Source organism: Liolophura sinensis, chromosome 1, assembly GCF_032854445.1.
Source record: "Liolophura sinensis isolate JHLJ2023 chromosome 1, CUHK_Ljap_v2, whole genome shotgun sequence".
NCBI classification, from domain to species: Eukaryota; Metazoa; Mollusca; class Polyplacophora; order Chitonida; family Chitonidae; genus Liolophura; species Liolophura sinensis.
The window spans coordinates 85,200,797-85,218,899 of NC_088295.1; the positions used below are offsets into that span (position 1 = coordinate 85,200,797).

At 39.2% G+C, this 18,103-nt stretch overlaps 2 protein-coding genes and 1 long non-coding RNA gene across 3 annotated transcripts; all 3 read right to left on the reverse strand.

Annotated features, from left to right (window-relative positions):
* Positions 1-537: 537 nt before the first annotated feature.
* On the reverse strand, positions 538-2,637 carry LOC135462073 (uncharacterized). Its single transcript, XR_010443429.1, has 3 exons — positions 2,498-2,637; positions 1,712-1,869; positions 538-1,206 (listed from the first exon to the last, which is right to left on the reverse strand). It is a non-coding gene; the product is annotated as an uncharacterized LOC135462073 (long non-coding RNA).
* A 3,531-nt stretch (positions 2,638-6,168) lies between these two features.
* On the reverse strand, positions 6,169-8,497 carry LOC135464905 (homeobox protein Hox-B7a-like). Its single transcript, XM_064742477.1, has 3 exons — positions 7,984-8,497; positions 7,458-7,597; positions 6,169-6,456 (listed from the first exon to the last, which is right to left on the reverse strand). The coding sequence occupies exons 1-3, from the start codon at positions 8,495-8,497 to the stop codon at positions 6,169-6,171; spliced, it is 942 nt and encodes a 313-aa protein (XP_064598547.1).
* A 2,137-nt stretch (positions 8,498-10,634) lies between these two features.
* On the reverse strand, positions 10,635-13,092 carry LOC135464913 (uncharacterized). The gene is made up of 3 exons (XM_064742489.1): positions 12,936-13,092; positions 12,226-12,432; positions 10,635-11,764 (listed from the first exon to the last, which is right to left on the reverse strand). Exons 1-3 carry the CDS (start codon positions 13,090-13,092, stop codon positions 10,635-10,637), a joined length of 1,494 nt encoding a protein of 497 aa, XP_064598559.1.
* Between the last annotated feature and the right edge of the window lie 5,011 nt (positions 13,093-18,103).

Consider the following 18,103-nt stretch of genomic DNA (forward strand, 5'->3'; position numbering starts at 1 on the left):
AATAAATTTTCATTCTTGAGGAATATTTTATATTTCCTAATAACCTCTCTGTTTTATGCATATTTTCCATCAACGATCTAACATACATGTATTCGGAAATGACGTCACCAATGAGTATATACTGGGAAGGAAGGGACAGTTATACGCCCGAATTCGGGCTCTCCTCCAACAAAGTTGTTCTGACAACTAGCACCGTTGACGTCACCACAGAAGGTTTGTCTGGACTGAGCGCCTTAATAAAAATGTACTTTAAAGCAATTTTCATGCTCCATAAAGAAAGCTACGAGACGTTTTTGTTCTTTTATACTTTTCCCCATATCATATACTCCGTGTTAAGAAATAAAAAACCAAGCGTTTCATATATTCTTTACACAAAATTAGGTCATAGATGAGGGAGAGTAAAACGAGAGCAGCGAAATATTTTGTAATAGCTGGCAAATGGCCACGTAACTGGTGAAATCCGGCCTTTTAATGCCAGCAATTTATCCCCCCCCCCCCCCCCCACACACACACACAGACACCGCCCGCACTATGGCTTCAGAAGAATTAGGAATTAGGCCTAATCATGACTAGGAACTAATGAGAGCGAGCACAGTAGGCCGAATACCCAGAGCTCATGCAGCAATACATTTATGGATTTATCAAACACATTCATTTTAATACTAAAATGTATACACCAAGGACGACAACATTCCCACCGGGAATAATTTTATTAAACAGACATACATAAAATTTAAAACAAAACACCAAGGAAGTAACAGGAGATATTTCAAGTAAGTGAACATGTGCGCAACTTTTAGTCTCGCTCGAAATGTAAAAATGTAAAGCTATATCGTTTGTGGTTAAAGAGAGCCATTGACAGAGGAGTCTGTCAATACTGATAAAAACAGATGGTCAACTTAAGCGGAACTACCATTTGGAACTAATATGGCTGTTTTGGATACCAACAGACTGTTAATATGACACCACGGCCTTCAAACTGTCACCGTTTAAGCCAACTGTTAAAGGGAGTCTATTCTTCCTGGAAGTTGGCATATCGGAATTACCTCCCCTATCGTCGACCAGGGACCCCAGGCTTACTACATTGACAGGCGTCTCCTCCCATCTGTATATAACACAGGTAATCGCATATATCGGTCGTGTAGGCTGGCTTGGTTGTCGTCCACGGTAACTTACCGAAGCCCGGGTCAGAGTCCATGTAGCTTACTAAAAGTAAATATCAAGATTGAATAGTTTGGAACACTGAAAAGTTATTTTTATCGAATAAATTGATCAGCATTCATCACCTAGTTAAACGGACCCTGGGATACACAACATACAATCGACCGTGTACAAATATTTTATTACACACATTGTGTACCACTGATACTGTGTTATTGTGGTGGTGTTACACAAATTACAAATTTTGTGAACTGCTGCACAGCTTTCAGTTTTAGAGAGTTTTGACGCCTAGATCTATCACATGGATGTCGACATAAAAACATACAAGCAATGGCAATTCTAAAAGTCCCTAAAAGTGAAGAACTGTGTCAGTCTTTAGCGGGTTCAAGTTCAAACCCATGAGGTTTTTGCGCATACATAAGTGTATTTTGTGCTAGGACCATGAACTTTCTATTTTCAACGGAGTGCAGATTTATTCTCACTATTCTAATGAATACATACATGCACATTTAATATTTGCACCCTTATCGATCGTGCAATATGTATTTACCTGATGCAACCTTAGAGCAGAAACATCCGGGCACTTTTAAACCAAACGCACAGAAAGCATGACAGTTGCTTTCATCTTGGTTACTCGCTCCTGTAATGGCTGTGAAGTACAGTGTACACACGGAGAGGAATACAAGTGATTTCATCATGACCAGTTTCCTGAATCAAAACAGATTAAACTATTTCAGAACAACCATTTAGAGCTGGAGAATAGTTCTTGCTCGTGACTTCATATTAAATCAGTAAATGTTCCCTTCGTGAAACCAGTACTATTGACAATTGGTCTTATCAGTGGTGCATTTTGTGCAGTATAATGAAAGAATAGTTTTGAATGCATATGTGTTCCTTTCGTTTTTTAAATATGTGCCAAAATTCTGTTCGACTTGTTTGTATGGCCAATAAATTGTTTTGCGCATTTACATTAGATCCAAAGTCTTTTTCTTTCAAGTAATTATCAGGTTTTGAAAGTAAAATGATTTTTCACATTTCAGAAATGAGTGTAACAAAAGTGCACACGTATCTCTGACCGCCTGCAATCATTGTTATTCTCAATCAGATACTTACAAAAGCGCTATGAATAGTGTTTATTGTATTTATGTACATTTTCTTAAATATATAATTATATGCCGATAAAGTAAAATGAAGCATTCTGCTGGGATATCTGCAAAATTTAATCAGATGCAATCACTCAACAATGAGCCCTTGGTCATGTTACCAATATTTTAAATAGAATTTTAAGCAAGAGTATGAATTCAAAAATGCATGAAAGCCACTATGACAGACTTACCTGCCGAAGTCGTTCTGCTTTACCGTTGTGTTTTATAATGTGGTCAATTACGTCCGTATAACGTGGGCTAGTCTGTATGGACAGCAGATGTAAGCAGATGAACGCTACTGTCACACTTACGGCTTACAAGCATTATTACACCTACAGAGACTTGTCTCCAGGCTCATGTGAGTTTTTATATGAAGGCAGAAGCCCTTGTGGCCTTTTACCTGTCGCTATATCTGTTTAAATGAAAAAAATGTAAGGTTAAGGGTTATGAAGTGTTTGTCTTTCAGAATTCAAGTGAGAGTCTTCACGCCTGATAGGGGATAGAAATATTCGTCTGTTTACATTGTCCTGCAGTCAACAAGATTCAGTGTTCTAAATACCAATGTTTCCAGAAAATACCACACGACTTCTTACAGGACACGTGAATTAAGAACATTAGCACTGCAGCTGAACTGGACAAAACCTCGAGGATCGAACTACACGCCCACAATATGGCGTGTCGTGTTATGCTGCAAATGCACTACTTACAGATGTGGTTATTTGTAATCTTACGCCCCAGACACGAAGCGTAACACACTACAAATATAATACTATAAAATCGTGCAGTATGTATCCAAATGCCATTGACACATTTAAGGATCTAAGTATTTGCACAAGGGAATAGTAAACCTTGTGATTGACATTCGTCCATCCTGTAAATCAGAGGTATTAATGGAAACATGCCTTACAATATAACAAGACCACAGCATGCATAAGGAGTAAAACTGGCTGATGGTCAACACGTAGCTGGCGAAATGCAGCTCCTTTTTAATTTACCTAAGTTATCTTTTCTTCTATAACTGTTTATTTAAATACTTAATAAGTAGCAACTGGAACGCCCCCTAACACCTTGCAGAATTCAAGACGAATGTAATTATTTAATTATTTGACTGGTGGTTTACGCCGGCTTAAGCAGCATTAAGTGAATATAAATTGCATTTATGTAAATTGCATTGTATTACAAGTCACTGTCCTAGAATTAATCAAAGTTATGTGCTATCATCCTATTTAGTAAACAATCACATGAAAACAATACGAAGAAACGCTGCATTTATCGACGAAGTTATACCGTCACAATGACAATCGTATTTTCGGTATTGAATGACAAGCAACCTGTAGGCCAGGACCTGATCCCTCTTCAGCATTGTAGGGCATGTCATTTGGTTTAAACCGCTAAATCCTTTACTAAGGCATGTTTAAAGTTTCATAGCATGTTTACCAGTAAAATTCGTCTCGTGGTACTCTAGCTGAAACTGGACAACTTTCATGGTTTAAAAGTTGCCATGATATCACGATAAACGTTTGAGCCACTGGCCCTTGATCTTCACCTTAAAAAGAGGCCAGTAAATCATGTCACAGAGAAATCGTAGCCCTGAGTGGCCGAGTGACGAGATGTAATGTCAGTATTGAAGATAAATCTGTTTGCGCTTCTAATCTTGTACTGATTATCATGTAGGTCATCTCCAACAGCTGTGGAGGTAGTCAAGGTGAAATAGGCTAAACTTCTAACGTGTAATACTTTAACCAAACATAAGTTTGTGGACCATTGAGGTTTCAAAAGGGCTGAATTTTACAGGTCATTTTAATAAAAGGCACATCGCTCGCTTGAACCCGTTTGAACAAAATAAGTATGCTTCGTTGATATTTAGCCTTCCATCTAGTTAAGAGGTTCCCGTTGTGACACAAATGGCTAATCAACATAATTCAGACTGACCAATGGAAACGATCACAACATCGCTACAGTGAGCCGTAACATGTTGTTGTTGTTGTAAAGTTACTATATGGATGACCGAAGCGGAGAGGGTGAATACGGGTAGACTTATACAAAATTCGTTGTCAGAGATGGATTTTAGGTATGGAGACTATTTATGGTGCACTCTTTGTGACGCCAGGTTTCGCTGAAGTAGTTTTATTTCGCTGGAAATACGGGGCTCGTTAGTCGACAACCTGTCTTTGTGTAAGTTATTTGAATATTAAAGAAGCCATACGTCCACTTCACCCAATGCAAATTTGTACTCGTTTACCAAGGTGTTTCTCTCGTCCATTGGTTAACCCAGATTACGTCACCTATCACTCGTGGGAGAAAAACTGGTGTCTTCCGATAGAGCATTTGGTAGATAAGTTCGAACGGTGTGTCGTGGAGAGAGTAGTTCATTGAGAATATTAGTGATTTGAGTGTTGGCGCAACAATAGATGTTTAACATGTGCGTGGACGGCGCAGAGGAAACTTATAGCGGAGAAGGGCTAAAGACGGCAGGGCACGAGTAGGCCCTCTTATTAAAGAACGGCCCATTTGGAATGGATTCGAACGCCTCATCATATAGTTTGTATAGCATGTAGTCACATATCACGTATCGGAAATGCTTTCTCAGCTACACTGGAAATATTCACTACCTATATAAAAACGCTATGTGATTGAGCGTGTTTGAAATAAACGTATATATAACCAAAGAGTTACTGCAAGTAAAAATAACTACAGTGAAGTAAAATATATGAAAACATTATAAAAGTTAAATTGCTATTAATGCACATGTAATGTCACATGTAAACGTATTGGCTTGTTAATCAAGACGTAATATATTCCACGGCTGAGTGCATTCTGGTGTTCACAGAAAGTTTCATTATGTGGCGTCGAATATTAGGAGTCAAAGAGTTCATGTGCCAGGTACAAAAAAAAAAGAAACACACCGCTTGATGCGTGGTGTTCCATTGTCTGCTGTGCTAAAAAGAACATTTTTGTTAAAAATGACCGTTCTGAATTAAAATAAAGAAATAATCATGGAATTACTGAGCTGATAATTTTCAAAACCAAGACATTTTATTTTTTTATTTATACATATAGAACAAAATCATTTAAGCACTTTATTTGTTTGATTGGTGTTTTACGCCGACTCAGGAATATTTCACTAATACGACGGCGGCCAGCATTATGGTAGTATAGGTAACTGGGCAGTGTCCAGGGGAAACCATCGACCATCCCTAGGTTGGTGCCAGACCTTCCCACGCAAAACCGGAGTCGAGGCCAGCATGAGCTGGACTTGAAGTCACAACGATCGCATTGGTGAGAGGCTCTGCGCCGCGTTGGCATGCTAACGGAAGCCTCAGGTATTTCATTATGGCAACATGACGAACACAGTATAAGGTGGTTACGAATGTATGTGCCGCCTTCGAAATGTTTATACTGGAAATTGCTTTCATAATCTATTTGCTTATCTTGATTCGTTAAAAAACATTATCACGTGATTATAAGGTAGACATGTTTACTACTAAAACAGAAATACCAAGCGTTCCATCACTTGATGTCTTTAAATCTGATGGACCAATTGGCCCAACGCAATAATGATCCATCTATCTATATCATTAAAACAAAACGATATCCCAGGATCAGTTGGTGCACACCGAGTTAGCTGACTGTGTTAATGTTTATGACAGATCAAACATCAGGATTGTATGTGATATAGACAGATATGTGACTATGTTAAGGAATCCATTATGTCACTCATCAATTCTGCAGATGACAAGCCATGTTTTCAGGAAGAAACATTACTGAAACCCACTTGTCTATCTGTACAGGATCTGGTCAGTTGATCACAACCATTCTTTTTCTTCTATGAATAAATGTAAGAGAACAGCTTAAATACGTTTTACTGTTTAGGAATCCAATCTCTGAATATGGTTCCATTTGCTACCGGTGCCATGGCTCCCCGTTGTTTGATATGATTAAAGAGTTGTGTGGAGATGTACGGTACTCTTGCGAAGGAGATGGGAGTGACGGTGGAATGCCAGGGAGTGAGGCCGCAACTGTGGGAGAGGAGTGGCGCGGAGGGAGGCTGCAAGCAACCCAGAGAACCGAAACCAGGGTGCCAAAATCCTAACTCATTCGCGTACTTTCTCTTCCACTTTGTTCGTCTGTTTTGAAACCATATCTTCACCTAAAGAAAAATGAAATAGATTTGTTATTTAATTAACTAATTCATTTTTCATAATCTATGGCTGGAGGGGAAGCTAGTGCCCCTTGTAAGACACATGTATCTGGTGACATATTGGCAAATCCAATCCTTTTTTATGAATTGTACCACAGAACCTCATTTCTGAATAGCATGTTGTCCCAAGTTAAATACTTCAGACCATTAAGCCAGTAAGAGCCCATAGATGATGGTTGATTGTTGGTATCTGGTATACCAAAAACTAAAAACCTGCAATTTTATAGCTATGTACGTGCGTAAAAGGGACATGGCGGTTTTCTTTTTTTAACAGTATGCTTTTTATTTTTTCTATTTCTGCAGTCGGAGTTTTCTGACTTTTAAGAAAAACTCCCACAAAAAGAGATCGGGTTGGAGTTTTTCTTTTTTTTTCTTGCAGGCGAAAAAAAAAAAAGAAAACCTCCCAGAAAAATGTCTCGGACTGCCGAGATAATCAGCCAATCTCTGCTTTCGTCTGCTTAAAAAAAAACCCAACTCGATCTCTTTTTTCTGGGAGTTTTTCTCTTTTGGGGGTGGGGGGTGGGGGAAGGGTTGCTTAAAAAAATAAATAAAAAAGAAAACAGTCATCTCCCTTTTACGCCTCCGTAGTTATGCATGTCATCATGATTCCTACATGTACGTATAAAAACCCAAATTTATACAGTGCAACGGGTGGAAAAACTTGGAGTTTCATGAACAGTTTTGAAAGACAAGATGCAAAAGTTTATGAAATTCGTTGCCTTTTCTGATAAAGGCGTCTTTCATTATTTCATTAAAAGTTTTTAAAACGCTGATAATGAATATATGCTCTATGCTTTGCAATCGATCTCAAAAATGACATTCATCTACAATATCCGGTGCTAGAAATGAAAATCTTTGTCACCGCAATACAAAAAATTACACGTAAACATGCACCGCTACTTAGAGAGTCATGTGTTATACGATTGAGTAACGATGAATAACCGACATACCTGAGTCTCAGTGAGTCCCAGGGCTTGTGATAACTCCACCCTCCTCGACACCGAAAGATATTTGTTCACCTGGAATTCCCTCTCCAACTCCTTCACCTGGTCAGCAGTGAAGGCTGTTCGAGGACGCTTCCGGCGGTCACCTGTAAAGGAGAGTTTCCAGTTTAGCCAGTAGCCACATACAAGAGAATTACCCAATAAAAGCTGTTTGATTTTAATATACGTAAAGGTATCTCGTCAATATCACGAGAAGATTTCCAAGAAAACAAATACAATCTAGCGAAATTAATACAACCAACTTGCTATCCATAATGTTTGCTGGTCTTATTTTGCATGGAAATATTTGCCTATTAAGGCGAAATATATAGGCCTACTCTTGGAATTAGTCCTTCCATAACTGAACTTGAAGTTTGCACATTAAACTTTACATTTAACTGCATCATTGTTTAACCAAAAACCTTACCGGCACTGAAACGTTCAGAGGTTTAACACTTAACGGGTTTGTTGTTGGCACAACGGTTTTACTGACCTGAATGAAAGTTTGTATCCGGTGGCTGGTTGACGTTAGCATTATTTGGCGCTTCTGGCGAGCTGCTAGAAGGCTGTGCCGATGTGTCCGATACAATTAGATAAGGGCTACAAGGTCTGTCCGTGCACGAAACTCTGTCCGACATCGGCAACGTGACGTCACCCAGGATGTTTCTGATAGAAAACGTGTGATTTGGTACTCTCTGAGCAACATGACGTGAGGGACTTCCAGCTTTGGGGAACACGTGTCGCATAGAGAGATCAGATACGGCGTGGTTACCTGGAGGTGATGGGCTGGTTGTCTCCCCAGTACAGAACGCTGAGACAACGGTCTCATCGTCGCGAGATCTGAGATTGGAACCTCCGGCTGGATTCTGTGATGAGCATGATAGCATGAATTCAGAATCGTTCGCAGTGATTCTCTCAGTTGATTCTGAGTAAGTTACGGAAGGTACTGCTTCACAGCTGTCACAGGATGTTGGTCTAGTCCCCAGATGTGCTACAGACTCGGCCATCTACTCTTTTATGCAATTTCTGTGTCTTCACAAGGAAACTTCTGAAGCGCTAGGACTTGACAAGCATCTATCCCATCTGTTTCCAAATGGGTTCTGAGTGTTTTATCCAAACTAAGTCTCTTTAAAATAAATATTCTGAAGGATTACGTTTATTGAACAGGTTTATTCTTCAAATGGCGTTCTTATTGCGAGATTTGTTTGACAAAATGCGATTTGTGTTGATCTGGTGTAACACCTGTCTAAGGCCGGAAGCTGATGAGGAGAGCACCCGTCGATGGTTGTTCCCGAAAGAAGCTTGTCATAAGCGGATTAGGTAGAAGACGGGACTGACCGTGACTGGCCATAGGCTCCGTCCATTTCATGCTCATTATCCAGCAGCTATAGGCGGCGATGGCCGGCCTGTGAGATGCTAACGACACACCAACAGGCCAGTGAAGAGGACTCCGATAGTCTTGAGGTTACCACTTCTCTCCACTAACACCGACGTGCTTAACATATCACTTAACGCCCCGGCAACTCCTTTGCAAACATTACGGGGAATACCATGCTGATGAGCTGTGGACGATCTATACAGGCAGGAACAAATCAGCCAATTCCCGGAGCACTCGTCTTCTGTTTGGGCTGAAAGTGATCCTACACTGCCGAATGGTCGATACAGAGAGCCTGAACAAACATTCTTAGCGGTCTGTCATTAGTGAATGCATACTCACTATCCACATCGTTAATTTTCCACAAACTTTCTTATTAGCTTTTGTTTCAATGTTGTTTTTCACAAACAATAACCATAAAATTCTTAGCAGCATAAAACCCACGTACAAATGATCATTTTGCCTATCTAACAAGCATAACCCTTTTCTTTAAATTTTCTAGAAGCTTTAAAACCGATGGACACAACATTGGTATTATAATGAATTGCAACGAAGTTGTGGTAGATGCATCCTGGTTCGGGCTCTCACATTTACATATATACACACCGCATTTTGCATACGACTAGGTGTTTTTTTCGTTTGAGGGTGACATGGACGGGTATCTGAAGGACCAGCGCCCATTAAGATGTCAAGTCTTGTTTCTTTTTATCGCTGGTTTTTATTAGAGCGTTGAAGAAACTCGAGAAATACAAAACTCGAGAAAAGCTTATTATGTATAGGAGTTTTAATCTCTTTACCAAATATAAACTAAACCTCGTATTAGAAATTTTAATATCAATGCAGAAAGGGACTTCTTTCTATCCAAGAACTAAGATTTACCATTCACCACAACCACAAGTTCAAACCAAAACGCTTTTAATTAGAATATCAATTGCACTGGTATTTCCCATAGATATCGCGAAATTTCCAGAGTTGGGCAGTTCTGGATCCGTACATATCAAACAACTTAAGACTTAAGCCATAAACTGCAAGAGTTTAACTTATTTGATTTGTTTATTTGATTGGTGTTTTACGCCGTACTCAAGAATATTTCACTTATACGACGGCGGCCAGCATTATGGTGGGTGGAAACAGGGCACAGCCCGGGGGAAACCCACGACCATCCGCAGGTTGCTGGGAGACCTACCCACTTACGGCCGGAGAGCAAGAGTTTAAAGAGCCAAACTCAGATCAGGAAATAAATGAAATTGTGGTTAATACAGTGTTCTACAGTAAAGAATCACTGTACAAATTTTAAACTTTCTACAGCGAAATATTTTAATTTTAGTTGTGCATGAATTTCTGACTTAAGTCTTAAGACGTTTGATAAATGCGGGCCCGGGTTGTACTTCTAATAAAACTTACCTGTGCAATAAGTGCAGTAAAATGCAAATTCCATATGGTATCTTGTATATGAAATATCTATAGGCGTTATATCTCACAGAACATAAATATATATGTTCACATACATGTAACTAAAAAGATAGAAAAATAATGAGGTACATTTGTATATCAATACATATGTATAATTATATGAGGCACACACATATAATACATAATTCTTATCACACATAGTCGGGAACATAATCAGCTGGTAATGGCGGAAATATGCCAAGGGGTCTAGAATAATTTTTTGTATACTGACCAGTTCGTGGCCATGTGAATTTTCTTAATATCATATTATCTCACACTCGTGTTATTTTGATTCTCTTCGATGACAAACCACAAGTTCATGTGGCTTGCTTACTTTTGTGTTCTCTTCCTGCAGTGGCAAATTCAGAGCGTGTGGTTAAAATGAGGAATATATTTAAAAGAATGGCACACGCAGTGAGTCCACACATCATGACGAAGTTCCACTTCACGCAGATAAGTCCATAGCAGTTTGTGGTATCAGGATCCGTGATGAAGCTTTGATAAATCATCCCGTAACCCGCCTGGACCCCTATACCCGCTAGTGCCGCCAGCAGAATCACTATTCCCCAGTTCCTGCCAAAATCACGCAGCCCGAAATATTCGCTGATTACGGCGGGAACAAAAGTCCATAAACTACCTATGGATATTCCGCTGAGGATGTTGGCTAGGATAAAGGCCCAGGATCTGTCTGCCAAAAAGATGCACATGAACTGGGAAGCGGCAAACACCACATTTGTGATGAGCAGGATGTTGATACGGGCAAACCTCTCTTTTATGTGATCCGACAGGGGACCAAGTGTGAACCTGGCCAAAATACCAGTCACTGGGATAAGTGCTGTCACCACAGAATCGATTTTGGACAACCCCACAGATTTTGTCACCACAGTCACGTTATTGACAAACGCTAGGCCTACAACAGAGGCAAAAATGAACATCCATAGTAAATACTGGAACTTCCAGTCAAGAAACAGTAACAGAATTTGTTTCATTTCGCTTGGCTTAGAAGACTTATTCGTTACACCTTTACTGTCTGGCACATCAGCATTAATACTGGCATTGTCGTCAAAAGATGAGTATGCCTGAGCGTCACTAGCTGATGCCCCGATGACTGTCTTTTCGCATTCCTCTGCCTGTACAGTTCCACTCTTGGAGACATTGTTAGAAATATTCTCTGAATCCGGAGGATAAATCCTGAGAAACAAAACACAGAGGAAGTTTGCGATAGCAAACCATATAGCGAATAAAAGCATAAATCCAGCCACGTTTTGGTTTTGTTGATCCTCCGCGTGCCCATTTGTGTAGAATTCCGAGTAGACTAAAACGAAGATTGCAGGGCTTCCCCCAAAACAGGCATCCAGCAAGCCGATGATCTTTGCCCGGTGCTTATCCCTGAAGTTCCTTACGTTTGTCCCCAGTGCCGACATGTACGTGTAAAGGGACCCATGGCCTTTGGAATAAACACAAAGTGATCAACACAATTGGTTCACAATTAGATTTCACTAAATTGCTTTGAAATCACGCATTTCTCAAATTAACGCAAAGCACTTCAATACCCAATAAAGCACTTGAAACCGCTTGGCTTCAAAGTCAGGAACAAGACATGATACAGCAAGATAATTCGACCATAAAAAATTCGATCATAAATCAAAAGAACCATTTTAAGGAAATTCAAAAAGAGTTAGCTATATATATATATATATATATATATATATATATATATATATATATATATATATATATATATATATATATATATATTTTACCATACAATATACAATCGTGCATTGTATATCTGTAAATACAGAGTCATGTAGAACATATAGGATCATGCTTTCCACAAGTGTTGAAACAAAGCACCTTCATGTCCTAAAATTGTATGCATTTACTTTATTCAAGTCGTCTTCTTACCAATAATAAAAAAGTACAAAGCCATCAACGGATTTCTAGTGCTATAGAATGTCGGATTCTTGAAGGAACTCCAAATGAGTAAATAGCCGGCAGACGTGCTGAGTAACCCCACGATCGACGTCAGGATAGGGCCGAACTTGTCGAATACCATTCCTGCTGGAAGGCCCACGCCAAGACCCAGGTTCACCATGGACGCCAACAGCAGAACTGCCAATGGCAAAACAATTCTTTACAGTAAAATAAAATCCATAGCACAATACATGTTCTTAAAAATTGTAATCGTTAATTATTTCATCGTGGGTCGGTGTTCAGGCGTCACATCAGACATTTGTATACCAATCGTCAACCATAATTGACGTTCTAGATCAATAATCCCAAATAAAGATCAATAAAGATTTCTAAAACACCGGTCATCACAAACCGCCTAGTAACTGAGGTAGTATAAACGGTCAGAATTCAGGACGCAGTCATGCATGTAAAGAAATGCAGTCAATGGTTTTTAATAATGCTGGAAACATGTAACGAATGTTCTAGGCACCTAAATTTAATCAGTATTCGAATTGTCACCCTTTCATACTTCTGGATCGTGGCGGGAGAGGAGGGCAAACCGGGCGTATAAAGTCCAAGGAAACAACTGTAACTTCGTAACTCGTGGCAGTAGGCCGCAGCTGTAAATAATCATTCCATAATTAGGTGATATATAAACTTACCTTCAGTCTGCGTGTAGTTAAAGGTGGCTTTTATAGCATTTGAATACACATTAAAGGCGAATATTGAGCCTGCGGAGAATTTGGCAAGGCAACCGACGACGAGCACCAGTGCCCGAAGCAGGTTGGCTTTGGATGGTGGACGCCACGTACTCGCCATTGTGCGAACGTTTAAATTCTGTGCAGTGGTCACCGGTCATGTACCTTCTCCCATGTAAATAGGTAGTCTGTTGTGACCTCAATAGATCAAAATATACACCTGACCCACGTGGAATGTTGTACCTACAAAGCAATGTGATATTAGGTCCAAATGTTCAACATTATAGGGAAAAATTGAGAAGGGCATATATGTTACAACTTACAAGGGAAGTAGTGCAGTATTTGATATTTCACCAGACATATGTGTACAGCACATACATGTATGTACAACTGACCCTTGTATTTCCTTAGCGACCCGCCCAAGAATAGGAAGAGCGTCTATAGCCGGTATGATCGGGTCAGGTGATCCGAAATGATAAAGCGATCTCTCTTCTACTTCTGTTGTGTACGTCTTTTGACGTGTCACTTCTATACATCTCGGTCAGTGCTGATCGTGATAAAGTTGGGGATTTGTTCCACCTAGTGATGTCACTCGAAGTATGACTCTACATCCCATTAAGTTACCTATCCAGTCATATTCCGCAGGTGTGTAGATGGAATCATTTTGCTTTTTTCTTTTAACACGCAAAACTAAAATTATCAACAGTTCACAAGTACATGGCACGTTTGTTTTCCTGAGCATGTAAATTCATTCCGTCATTATATAGTTTGCTGCCTTGCACGCGGATACTCAACGTTATTACATGTTTGTGACCTTGTATATTTCTTGTTCCATTAACTTCATATACGTAGACCAGTGGGCGAAAATCGACACCTGCATACATCAGCCTATTTACATTAGTTTTCTGGACATCAGTGCAGCCTTTATCGACCTAATATATCTAGGAATATAAACTTAAGAACTATATAACAACGACAAGCTGACACAGATAAATATACCTGGCTGACGTCATCTAAGGTACAAGCTTGAAGATCTGTCAAATTTTTCAGACTTTTCAGTTCTGTTTTCCCCCTCGGGCCGTGGGGAATATATTTGTTGAGACTTAACGCTCCAACGGCGAAAATTCGGTCAGCTTTGAACAACGCGTACATTTGCAACTTATAAATTGTTAGCTGAGTCAGAACTTCACACGTTAATTGTGAAGAATAATGTTAAATTGGAGAGTCATTGTGCCATTCGGAGGAATGGGTTTTTTTCGTCTTGACAGAATCACGTGTATTAAATTCACCAGTGTACTAAACAAATGATAATTCAATGCACATGTTGAATAATGTATCTAAATAATGTAAGTTGCATGTGGTTTTCACAGCACTCTGTCCTTATCGCCTGTACACAAACTGAAATCCTCATATAACACTCTCCTTTCACGTAACGGTAACTATACGCCAATATCATATCCCTTGAGCACCGGGTGACGAAGAAAGCACAAAAGGCTTTATTTGCATGTCAATTTATACTCATAAAAGTAGACGACAATTACATTTACCCGTGGTTATCCCACAATATTTTCATTTAACAAGACAATTTTTCAAATTGTTTCCTAAAACCACATTAACGATAAAATGCGTACAATTAATTAGCTATAGTCTGTGTTATTGTACAGTTAACAGCAATTCTCTACAACAGAGAATACATACAATGTTCAGGCATATATGTACCTGGTTAAGCGCGGTGGTTTTCTTCGGGTGATTTTAATTGAGTACAGCACTCTTTCCTTACTGAATGTACACAGATTGATGTCCTTAAGTTCACGTGACAGTATCTATACACCAATATCAAACCAACACACTGAATGCTGAATACACATATGTTGATTAACTGCAGGTCAAATGAATCAAATGGCTGAAAAACCGATGTATTAAATATCGCTTCGTTAGTCTGCTTGAAACAGGGCTTGATCAGCAGGATCATATATATAGCACATTTGTATTGTTATATGTAGCCCACATACATCTAGTCTGCAATGAGCAGGTGCCCGTACATTTATACAAAGCCATTAGGCTATTTAGAGACTTTCTACATCTTTGTTTTAAAACCAAAATTACTATGTAAAAAGAAAAACTACATAAATTTGTGATAATTTTTTCACGCTACTAAGCCTTGTAGCTCGCATTATAACTAGTTTATATAAAGAGGTCATCCACTGGATAAGCATGCGTAATGGCGAGTTATAATTTTTTTATGTAAATTAATCGTCTGTTTCAAATGAGCAGTCTTACAAATATGAGGCCTTAGAAAAGTCTGACATCTACATTTTCTACAAAACCGTGGCTTTCGACTTTCACTTTTGTTTCATTTTTTAACGCTTGTGCTTCACACAGACACCCGAGAAAGTAGTCACAACGTCGGCATGTATACTATATACATATAAGCGTCACATGCTTCCCTTGGGTGGACAGAGAAAGTGATCACAATATTGGCCTGCATTCCGTATAAGCACCACAGGGTTCCCTTTTGTGCACCGGGAAAATAATAGCAATATTAGCCTGCATTCCTTATAAGCGCAACCGGGTTCCCTTTGGTGCACTGGGAAAGTAATCACAATAATGGCCTGCATTTCGTACAGGCGCCACAGGGTTCCGTTTGATGCACCGGGAAAGTAATCACAATATTAGCCTGCATTCCGTATAAGCGCCGCAGGGTTCCCTTTGGTGCACCGGGAAAATAATCACAATATTGGCCTGCATTCCGTATAGGTGCCACAGGGTTCCCTTTGGTGCACCGGGAAAGTAATCACAATATTGGCCTGCATTCCGTATAGGTGCCACAGGGTTCCCTTTTGTGCACCGGGAAAGTAATCACAATATTGGCCTGCATTCCGTATAGGCGCAACCGGGTTCCCTTTGGTGCACTGGGAAAGTAATCACAATAATGGCCTGCATTTCGTACAGGCGCCACAGGGTTCCGTTTGATGCACCGGGAAAGTAATCACAATATTAGCCTGCATTCCGTATAAGCGCCGCAGGGTTCCCTTTGGTGCACCGGGAAAATAATCACAATATTGGCCTGCATTCCGTATAGGTGCCACAGGGTTCCCTTTGGTGCACCGGGAAAGTAATCACAATATTGGCCTGCATTCCGTATAGGTGCCACAGGGTTCCCTTTGGTGCACCGGGAAAGTAATCACAATATTGGCCTGCATTCCGTATAGGCGCCACAGGATTCCCTTTGGTGCAACGGGAAAGTAATCACAATATTGAAATGCATATATACTGTATAGGCGCTACAGGGTTCCCTTTCGTACACGGAGAAAGTAGTCACAATATTGGCCTGCATTTCGTACTAGCGCCACGGGGTTCTCTTTGTAAAATATCCCTCACCAGTATATATAAAATCATTAAAGACATCTTTGACTGACTTTCATTTCTCTGACAACTGCACTCCGGTACTCCGTTACTTTGATTGGCAGTACCCATGTGTCATTTAAACATGAGCTAGTATATACATATATAATACTAGAGGGAAATCAACCCATCTAGCCCATCTAGCCCATCACAGACAATCACTCATCTCCAGACTTGATCTATACGAGGAAATTTCGTCAATGTAAATGAATATAGCTTTTTCGGATCAAATAATAAAACCGTTGCCAGTTAGTATATAGCGTGTAGTACTGTTTATGATACAGTGCTTAGATTTTACTCACTCCACTAACGATATCTTTTGGGATACATAAGATTTATATAGATGTACATAAAACACAGTATATGAAGATTTAAAGCAGAACTTCATAAACATACTAATTATTATACCTTAATGTCACATCATTGTTTTCCATGCATCTGTCAGTGTCCAAGGCCTATGGCTCTGATATATTATGTACATGTCGTATATAGACAATATGAACATGGGTTGAAGTCACACTAGCCGTATGAATGGCTTCATGGCAACAGGTGTTAGATACGGTCTCTTACATCATGTGCTTAAATACTCAGTCCCCCAAGCTCGGGGTGACGATCAATGCACAACCGGCTTTATATGCATGTCAGTTTAAATTCATAAAAGTGGACGACAATTACATTTTGCCCGCAGTTATCGCGCTAATTTTCATTTAACAAGATTTTTCAAATCGTTTTCCTAAAACCACTTTAACGATAAAATGTATACAATTTATCAGCTACAGTATGTGCTATTAAACAGTTAACACCAAATCTCTACAGCAGACAGTAAATACAATGGTCAGGTAGATGTACCTGATGAAGGGCGGTGGTTTCATTCGGCCAATCCTATCAAGTTGACCCAAAATGTAAATAAACATAAATAAAACAGTTATACACTAAATAAAGTATTGAATTTTAAAACTCCAAATGATTTAGTTTAGTTCTCGCTTTTCTTTGTGATGTAGTAAATTACAAATATGAACAATAAATATGAATTATATAAGGATTTACTGACATCAACATGCTGTCATTCTCGTGGTAAGTTAACATTAGTATAGTTAACAACGAAGCTATTTGTACAAATCATGTGCACTGAGTTTTACAAACTGAGTGAACTAACTAACAGCTTACTGAATAAATAACGTTATGTATATATCCGCTATTGTAGGCATAAGCCACTGAACAAACCGATAAGACAGTAATGGAGCGATGAGTTTGTAGACAATGTACACGCATGCCACCTCAGATAAGGGTATGATGTCACATAAAAAGTGATTTTTGGTAAAAGTATACTTGTGGTTTGAAATGCCCCTACCTCACAAAGAAATGCACATAAAATAAGATTGCATGGAGATCAGCAATTACCCGTTTAAAATTAGTTACAGCACGACGAAGTAGAGATAGCCCCAGATTAAATTCAAATAGACAAAAACACAGCATATGTGTCACAGTTGACATTTAAAGAGACTATTCTGGGATTTTGGGCCAAAAAACTATCGGTGAAATTTAATCGAATTTTTGCTATTATTTTTGAATAGCCTGAATAATTACGTTTCATAAAATACATGTATCAGCCTTGTATGTGCACGTGTTATCATTTATAATTCGATAATAATTTTTTTTTTAAATTTATAAGGCTTAATAATAATTTCACCTGACCAGCGAATATGGATTTTTCGCCAGAATCTCTC

Coding starts and splice junctions, on each gene's coding strand:
- LOC135464913 (XM_064742489.1), bottom strand. CDS start 13,092: ATGGCGAGTACGTGGCGTCCACCATCCAAAGCCAACCTGCTTCGGGCA. Junction 12,433..12,935: donor TAACTACACGCAGACTGAAG/GTAAGTTTATAT, acceptor TGCCATTGGCAG/TTCTGCTGTTGGCGTCCATG. Junction 11,765..12,225: donor TTTGTACTTTTTTATTATTG/GTAAGAAGACGA, acceptor TTTATTCCAAAG/GCCATGGGTCCCTTTACACG.
- LOC135464905 (XM_064742477.1), bottom strand. CDS start 8,497: ATGGCCGAGTCTGTAGCACATCTGGGGACTAGACCAACATCCTGTGAC. Junction 7,598..7,983: donor GGATACAAACTTTCATTCAG/GTCAGTAAAACC, acceptor TCTCCTTTACAG/GTGACCGCCGGAAGCGTCCT. Junction 6,457..7,457: donor TGGGACTCACTGAGACTCAG/GTATGTCGGTTA, acceptor ATTTTTCTTTAG/GTGAAGATATGGTTTCAAAA.